The following is a 9,631-nucleotide window of genomic DNA, read 5'->3' on the forward strand; positions in this document are numbered from 1 at the left end:
AGGAATGCCTGCATCCGAAATTGTGATGTGGGTTATCAGTAATGTTGTGTAAAAGCACTTCATCACTGAATTAGAGAAAAGATGAAGCGTGCAGGAACAGATGTGATTTTGAAGAATGGAATGTTGAGTAGCAGAAATAAAGGTCTATGATTTTTTTTCTTGCTCCTAGTAGTTTTATTAGTTGTTTGGCTATTCATTTGATGAACTGTAAGCACTAAATTTTCATAAGTGAACAGCGTGAGTGCTCATAAGTTTTTTGAAAGTAATGATGGAAAAGCAATGGAAAATATTCTTCTTAGGTTTAACTTTCTGGATAACTACTTTAGGAATGTAAGGGTATTTACCTGCTGTTAGTGTATTACTTGCCTAGTCCTCCCAGAAGATCACAAACAGCAGCTTGTATCCTGCCATTGCCTTTGCCAAGAGTATGTACCCTTCACAAGCAAAATCACCAAGTTGTAGTAAGTGAGGAAGGGACAATAATTTGGTTTGTTTTGCAGATTTATTATTAAATAATCTGCTACATGAGCTAGTTCAGATGTAGTTTAAAAACTAGTATTTACTCTCTCTAGCTATAGTATTAAGTACTTAAATTAATGACTTAATTTGTGTGAAGGAAGAATGGAAATACGCTTTTATTATTACTCTGAATCCGAACTGTGGTTCAGAAGGAATATGAGGAAATATATTCCATCTGTGGTTAAGGAGCTGTCCTTCCTTGTAACTCAATCCTGCTGCTATTTGTCTGTTGTGTCCTCTCTGTTCAGAACAAATTGTCACACATAGTAAGATGATGATTTTATAGTGACTTGGGATTTTTGCTGTTATTATTATTTACTTTTTGGATGATTTTTCTGAAAGCCAGCTTTTAATGTCTTAGTAATTCTCAAGGGACAGATGTAAAAATTCTTTCTTTGAAGCTGTCCTAATGTTATCTATGCAGAGGAGGTGCCCAAATGTATGTAGTTACTAGCCAAAACAACATGGGTGCAATAGGCAGCATATGCTGTATTAAGGCATAACTGTGATATCTGAGCTGTGAATTTTTCCAGTTACTATTTGCAATTACCTCATTTGCTCTAAGAGCTGGGAGCTATGTTTAGTGTGGCTGATGGTTTCAAGGTTAGAATTCAACCAAAGACAAAATTTTGAGGGTTTTGTTACCTTCTGCTAAAGACATGGAGCTTTGAGAATAAAATTCTAAGCGTCTTTCCAGTATTACAGTATTTAATTTTCAGTTAAATGTTTTAAGCATTCATTTTTGATCAGCAGACTAATTAAAAAGAGTAACAAAACCATTTTAAATTAATGACATAATTTAATCTTAGATATTTTAAAATATCAGAATCCTAAAATTTGCACGTTCGTTGCACTGGTGCATATGAAATATGCTTTGATATGATATTTTTGTACCTGTCTGGGGCAGAAAATTTACACTGTCACTGCAGATTCATATGTCTCTTACTTAGGAGTTACCTACTTCCTTAACTTTATGCATCATTGGAATATTTAGGGATATTTGTTCAGCTGAAAGAAAAAGCTCCACTTTGCAACTTGGTTATGCTTGGGAATCTGATAATAGTGCTTCGAAAATGTGCCCACAGAGGAATAATATTAGTAGTAGAAATGCTCTTTCCTTATTTTTTTTAAGACAAAAATTATGTAAGTCTTAAAAAAACCATCCAAGTAACTTTTTATACATACCATATGTACAATATAATACATATTTTTTAGAAAATATATTTTCAAATCCCATGCACAGTCCATGAAAATTATGATAAAGTGTGATGATTGATTGAGGTAAAGCCAAGAGTCCAGAGAGTCAACCTCGAAAAGTTAATTTAAGGTAGAGATTTTAAGGTTTGTATCTGAAATAAGGAATACCAAAAAATTCTAGTAAAGCTTTGACTCATTATCCTGTACAAGCCCTAAATGTAATAATTTCTGTCAGTTCTATGAGTTATTTAAATATGAAGATGTTTAGTCTTTCCTTCTACTAAAAAAATTACCAATAGCATTCCAATTTTGTATCTTTGGTTTTTTTCTAATCATAGACAAAACACAATGTTCCTATAGACCAAAGAGATATTTTGTTGTTTGTGACTGACTCCACACTGCAAAATGTGGTTCATGGGATTCCAAGAGTTGTTGCTGTGTCAGTCACTGCATCGTGTGTTCTCAGTATGGAAATCAGAGAAGCCCTCAGTGCTGGCTCACGACTTGTCTTCTTCAAGGATGCTCTGTGGGGAAATGGTAAGCTTTGCACGTGGTTTTGAAGCTGTTGGAGTCCCACAGAAATAGCACCCTTTATCTCTGACACCCCAACATGTGACCTCTGGAGACTTTCATTATCAGATGAAGATGAGACTTTGCAGGTTTGGGATGAGAAGTTTGAAAGGGGTTCTAGTTAGAGCTTTCCTGTTTCTATACTCTATAGGTTTCCTTTTTTCTATATTTTTGGCTTGATCTCCAAAGCCAATGAGAAATTCAGTGCTGTTGTTGTATGTCCACCAATACTACTGTCAAGTCTTCTCTGATGACTGTCGAATTTGATGACCAGTGTCAATCAAATTTGTGAGTTGACAGAAGGCTCAAAAATATCAAGAAACTTGAATGTCCTTAGAGAAATTTTTCAAGCTCTCCTAAACCATCTTAGCTGTGAACCTTCGCTCACATACAGATCATGAAATTATGGTTGTTCACTTTACTTTCACTTTTAGTCACTTTTTTTTGAGGTTCAAGCTTAGTTCTGTATGGTGACTGCAGGGGTGGTTCACATCTCATGCCTTCAGTCACTGCCAAAATGTAAGTGAACTGGAAGTATCAAGCTATGCAAAAGGCTATGTGTCTTGAAGCAAAAATCTCTGCTCTGGAGAATAAAGCATCGCATGCACGTACTCTTTGTAATCTTTGAAGCAAAGTAGGACCACCTGAAGGGGTGCCCAAGCTTATTACCAAGGAAAAGACTGTAACCTGTTTGCAGAGAGCGAGATGTGATACAGTCTGGGTGGCATCAGACTCTCTTCTACCGTGTTCAAATTTTTAAATTTCGTTTTTTTCAAATTCTGATTTCTTTCTCTAACCAAGACTCGAAAAGTGTAACAAGAACATGGTGCATATATCGCTGAAAGCAAAATATTTTGTCATTGAGAAAACCTGATGCAGTCTATTCATCTGTTTGGTAGCTGGCAGAGATTGTTGTCTTTATTGGCCGTGACAATTAACGTGGTCACCTTTTTCCTTGTTACTGTACTGAGTTGAAATGTCTTTTTTGGCAGGTAGGATTATTTGTGTTGAACGTACTGTTCTCTTGTTACAAAAGCCTCTTTTGTGCTTGGCTGCTGGTGCTGACCTCAGTAAGCTGACTGGCCCTGTCAGACTCGATGAGCTGGATTCTACAACAGAGGCCAACTCCATTTGTGCTCTGAGAGGTTTGTATGGCCTTGCCTGAAATGAATGCAGTTAATTATTTGTCCTCATTTTAGTCTTTTGTGTCTTTGTATTGATTTCTTGCACAAACAGCGTGGAGAGATAAAAAAAAGCATGGCTTTGCTGTGGTTCCTTAGGATATTTAAAATTGTATGCTTCTTTGTGGGCTCTGTTTGCCTTTTGCTGGCCAAGCTCTGCTCCCACTCACTCATACCCCAGAATAAATGTTTAGTGCACAGTCTGTTTCATTATATTCCTTCCTTCACTGTCTTCTTTCAGGAGCCTTCTGTTCACACCAGCCTTGTTGATGTTGGCAACAGTGAGTTATACCAATATTTTTTAGGCAGATGGATAAGATATGTTACCCAGATCTTGAATGGTAGGGGTTAGTGACTGATTTCCCTGGAGCTTTGCTGCAGTAGGAGAATTTATTATTTTACCATAGTAAATTAGCATAATGTGGCCAGTATTTGCTCACCAACCACTTTGGATCATAGCTTTGTCTAATATCTTGGTCTTACCACTAACCATGCAGAAACATTTCTTACTACATATTTTCTAGTGTTTCCAAATCATGCAGAAACATTTTCTACTGTGTATTTTCTAATGCTTTGTCCAGACAGCTTCTTAAACTTCCAGTTGTACAGTGCCTGTAGGAAAAAGTCCTTAAAAGCCCAACAACTCTTAAAGGCTATTTCCTTCCTTAAATTAACTCCTATTATTCCAGTAGCCCTTGTAGAAAATTCTTGATACAGTTTTGCATTTACACCTTCGAGTATTCACTGGAGCATTTGAAATTGACTTTAAAATTACAACAAATAATGGTTTTCAGATTAATTCTTCAGCTATAATATGATGGACTGGGAAGACAGTTTGAAACCAAGCAAAGCCTTTACTAGACATACCTGCTGCTATGGTAGAGCCACAACTTAGCAATGCCTCTGTGATTGATTACTGAGCACCTTGCAGTGACAAATGTTGAACAGTGCATAATGAAAACCAAGCACAACTAGAGGCACTTCACTCAAACCTTGGTTGTTATGGACATCTTGCATTGATACATCTACTTGAAAGATATTTCTGTCACTGGGTGTGAAATACTTTTTGACTTTTTTTTTTAACCTCTCCAGTAGTTATGCTAAGGATTGTCACTTCTCTGCTGTTAATTTTATGAGAAGTGCCTGTCTTTTTTTTCTTGTTGACAGTGTGCATAGTAGGATAAAGGAAATATTTCTCTGTCCTTTCTTCCAGCAGAGCAAAGAAAGTACACCTTTCTGATCTGTTGTGTAAACAAGTACTTACTTTACACACATGGGAGATGTCATGCTTTGCCTGTCCTGTATTACAGAAAGAAGAATGACAAAAAGAAATTAATCCTACAACCTTGTCTTGTTTAATCTGGAATTTGTTCTGGGTGGCTGTTATCACTATGTTCCCATACCTGAATACCAACATAGAATATAAAATATTTTCTTTATACCTATGCTGCTGCAATACATGTATGACAACTCTCACTTTGGTGTGTACTGAAATAATTTAATAGCATTCAAGAGATATATTCACTGTTTTAAATTTCAGTTAGTTAGTGCCTACATCTTTCTGCTGAAGTAATGAAACTAATAGCATTGACCCTACTTTGTTGGTGGGAGAATATAGTTTTGGTGGAGTAACGCATGGAGGGAGATGTAACATCTTTAAAGTTCAGTCACTGTCTCTTATCTCCTAAGTCAGAGAGTTGTTAGTCTGGCTTTCACTGGGAAGCAGTATTACCTCATTCATTCTTTTTCTTTGTGCATCCTTTCACTTCCTGTACTTTTGCTCACCTATGTATGTTGCACATTGGCATCCTCCCACCTAACACAGAGGCTGCAAAGACTTTCTCTACTCCTTCTTCAAGAGCAGGTGCTTTCCTGCTCCTTTGGAAGGAACCTCTGAAATTCCTCCGGTCCAAGCTCCTCCTTAAAGCTGAGCCCTGAACAACTTGGTACAACTCTGGACTGGATGTTCTTCAGAGGTTCCTTCCCTATCAAAGTAGACAGTGTTCCAGTCCAAGCAGATGCAATGAGTTTGTCAGAAATCCTTGTTTCGGGGATGTCCAGTTGTACCAGCTCTGGGATAATGGAGTGTGTTGCTCTTCAACAGATGAGTGAAAACCTGTGATTGCTTTCTAATGAAAAGTTTATTCTTCATTGCAAGATGAATCTGTGGTTTTCACCTGTGATCTTAGGGTTAATAGATTTGTTTTGTTATCACTATGCATTTCAAGGTAATTCCTAACCTCTTTTTGCTCTATAGTAGCAGTCAGGATGACTGAAATGTTGGCAGCTCATATGGCACAGAACTGTTTTTCCTCTTAATCATGCTTTGAGCAAATTCTACTTAGTCTATACCACATGATACGTGGGAATATTACTTGATTAATGATATTTGCTTAGTATATGACTCACCAACGGTGATTGAATTCTGATGTTGGATGTTTTCATATTTAAGCCTTTACTTGGGTGTGGGGTTTTTTCAGTGTTCTGCTTAATAGTGGGACTAAAATGGGTTCAGTCAGTTTACCTAGGTTTCCTTTTTTGATTGAATTTTTGCCTTTTGTGTCCCATTAATCAGGGTAACTGACCAGGGGAAAAAAGTCCAAAACAACACCTCTGTTTTTTAATGTTTCAGCTGGAGTGTTCCTTTGCATTCCACATGGGAGACATGTTTTTCCAGGTGTTGTCCTATTGTCAATCTCTTCTTAATGACACCAGCCACAACCCTTAAAAATAGACTAGAGGTAAAAATCAAATCTTGGCTATGATCATTTTCATTTAAAAGAAGGATCTTGGGTCAATATCCAAAAGGTTTTTGCATGTCAAGCAAAATCTAGAGTCTTGAAAAAGATGTGCAGCAGTTCAGCAGCTTAAACTCGAGAAATCATTTTGTGTATGGGGTGCACAAGACTGTCACTAGATTATTACACCTGTTCTGACTTTGAGTTGTTCTGACTTCAGTGATGTCTGGTGGTTTTCTCAAGGGAACTCTACATTGTCATCAAAATTATCTTCTTGGCTGGACATAATCTCATCCATATGATCCTGATTGATTTTCTTCAAATGGACTTTCATTACTCGGGCACTGGCATCTTGCAGTTGGAATATGGCACACAACTGGGAGAAAGTGAAAAGTCTTAGAGAGAAGGGGGATTTGTTTTGGTTTTTAAATTATTTTTTAATGAAGAAGAAAGCACACTCAGCAAGCTAATTGGTAGCTTTTTGATAAACAAGAATCATAGAATCATTTAGGTTGGAAAGGATCTTTAAGGCCATCGAGTCTGTTAATCCAGCACTGCCAAGTCCACCACTAAACCATGTCCCCAAGTGCCACATCTGCACATCTTTTAAATACCTCCAGGATTGGGGACTCCTTCTGTGCCCACTCCCTGGGCAGCTGTTCCAATGCTTGACCACCCTTTCAGTGAAGAAATTCTTTCTAATATCCAATCTAAACCTCTCTTGGCATGACTTTAGGCCATTTCCTCTCATCCTGTCACTTGTTACCTGGGAGAAGAGGTTGACCCCTGCATGGTTACAAACTCCTTTCAGGCAGTTGTAGAGAGCAAGAAAGTCTGAGCCTCCTTTTTTCCAGGCTGAAGAACCCAGCTCCCCTTCATCAGCTCCATTGCTCTTCTCTGGGCCTGCTGCAGCACCTCAATGTCTTTACTGGAGTGAGGGGCCCAGAACTGGGCACAGCCCTCAAGATGTGGCCCCACCAGTGCTGAGTACAGGGGGATGATTCCTTTCTTTGTCCTGCTGGCCACACTACTGCTGATACAGGCCAGGATGCCATTGGCCTTTTTGGCCACCTGGGCACACACCTGCTCATGTTCAGCCACTGTCAACCAGCGTCCTCAGGTCCTTTTCCATTGGGTCACTTTCCAGCCACTCTTCCCCAGCCTGTGGTGCTGCCTGGGGTTGTTGTGACCCCGGTGCAGGACCTGGCACGTGGCCTTGTTGAACCTCATATCACTGGCCTCAGCCCACTGATCCAGCCTGTCCAGATCCCTCTGCAGAGCCTTCCTGCCCTCCAGCAGACCAACACTTCCACCCAATTTGGTGTCATCTGCAAACTGAGGGTGAACTCAATCCAGATTATTGATAAAGCTATTAAACAGGACTGGCCCCAATACTGAGCCTTAGGGAACACCACTGGTGACTGGCCACCAACTGGATTTAACTCCATTAAGCATTCACATAATTAAGGAGAAACATACCCATGGAAACTCTCAGTTTATCACAAACACTGAAGAATCAAAATTATTCCTCTAAGAGTCCAAGTGGTTAAGTAGAATTGTTTATTCTGTCAGTGAAGTGCTTACTGTTTTGTTGTATGCTTAGAAATTGAGTCATAAATGTTGTATTTGAGAAACAACTTCCCAGATCTTCAGATTCAGTGTCCTTTGAATTCCCAAAGAAAATTACAGTTTTGTTGTTTAGGTGTAGCTCCCTCCTTGCCCCAGGAGAGCCAGAAAAACAAGGGATTAGCACACTGTCTCACAGTCCAGACACTGTAAATGCTCCATAGTCTCCAAGGCTTTCTTCTATTGAATGTGGTATAGAACTGTGAGATTCTTGCTCAATTGAAGCTGGATTTTTTAGTCTGTAGTTCTGTTGTACTAATGAGGTTTTATTTTAGTGTAATTTCATTCTTACAGGTGAATATTTTTCTCTATAAATAATGCTCATAATTTCAGCATATTGTTACCATAAAATATAATACACTCTTTATTGGCTTCTCATAAAATTCTGAATATATTTTTTCTTGCCAAAACTAGCGAGGCCCTTTTTATTAGTCCAAAGTATCTTTGGCATTCCCTTCTTATGCACACACTTAAGACTGTGAGCCTGGTCTAATCTCTGTTAAATCAGTATAAATGCAGAATAACTCCCCTGTTAATGGAATTTAATCTGCACTGTTGTCTTCAAAAGGGATTAAGACTTCTTATTGGTTTGTATTTTCTAAATATCAATATCAAGCTATTTGATCTGATGATTTTTATAGCTTTTTACTGCCAAAAAAGCATCAGAGGACCAGAAAGAAAGCAAACAAGCAAAAACAAATCAGAAAAGCAATAAAATCCAAACCAAAAGAACCAAGCCTGTTTGGAAAGTTAATTGTCAATTATCTACCTTTTGGTATTTTTAGAATGTAAAACTGCTGTACTTTCATCCCATGTTGGAGGGACGAAGGAGAAAGGGAATGAGATTGTTGGAAGAGCTGAATCTTGCTCTGACAAGTCTTAAGCTGTGGGTCAGAAAGGCTCAACCCTGCTGTGAAGCCAAGAGTGACTGTGTTTGCTGGGTTAACATTAGCATTTTTTAAGAATTCCATGTTCTGCAGGTACTGTTGTAGGAGTTAACGAGAGCACTGCTTTCTCCTGGCCTACATGCGACAGATGTGGCAATGGAAAGTTGGAACTGTGTCCCCAGGACAGGTGAGAGTCAGCATGCTCCAGAGCACTCCAGGTGTTTGGTAGATGTAGCCATAACAGGTGATGCAATGGTTCCTGCAGGCACAGGCTGCACTTTGCTCCTTCCTAGAACTAAGACGTAGTATTTTTATTGCTGATGAACTGATAAAACCTGCAAGGTTACATTAATTTATTAAGAAAGATACAAGTAGATATGAAATGGTTTGATTTTGCAGTTATTACTTTTTTTTAAACCAGTCTTGCTTATAAAGATTTCATAGCCCACTGCATTATAGTATTACTTTTCATAAATATATAAGCCACAGGTCTAATTTTAAGTTCCTTTAAAGTAGGTACATGTGTTTGTGTGTCTTGCCTTGTTAATCTGTGTACCCCCAATTCACCTCATTTCTGTACTGGACTGTGGTGTCTGCTACAATTTGTCTAAGTATGAAAGAGTTACACTTCAGACCTATTAAATTAGTCACCTTTCTAAAAAGAATGTTGAATAATTCTCACAGTATGTCTGTCCTGAATGTGAAGACTGATCCTACAGGACCTGTTGCCACCTGAAATGCTGAACCTGTGTCACACTGACATACTTTTGGAAAGCCTCCCCTGCAGCTGCCTAGCCAGCTTGTGCTTGCAGTGTGAGATACCTGATGGAATAAAAGCCCAAGGGATAAGAGTAGTCAGAGGAAGGAAGGAAAGGAGGGGAAGGAGGGGAAGGAGGGGAAGGGAGGGGGGAAG

The 9,631-nt window shown here is 38.7% G+C and overlaps 1 protein-coding gene across 1 annotated transcript in view; it reads left to right on the forward strand.

Moving 5' to 3' along the window:
- Positions 1–9,631, forward strand: part of SPIDR (scaffolding protein involved in DNA repair) — a 213,139-nt gene that overhangs the window by 198,855 nt on the left and 4,653 nt on the right. The window contains exons 15-17 of the mRNA XM_017727398.1: positions 2,055–2,253; positions 3,279–3,431; positions 8,812–8,905. Coding sequence (XP_017582887.1) covers positions 2,055–2,253; positions 3,279–3,431; positions 8,812–8,905 — 446 coding nt within the window. The remainder of the gene's footprint in view (positions 1–2,054; positions 2,254–3,278; positions 3,432–8,811; positions 8,906–9,631) is intronic.

Source organism: Corvus brachyrhynchos, unplaced genomic scaffold, assembly GCF_000691975.1.
Source record: "Corvus brachyrhynchos isolate BGI_N302 unplaced genomic scaffold, ASM69197v1 scaffold60, whole genome shotgun sequence".
Classification (NCBI taxonomy): domain Eukaryota; kingdom Metazoa; phylum Chordata; class Aves; order Passeriformes; family Corvidae; genus Corvus; species Corvus brachyrhynchos.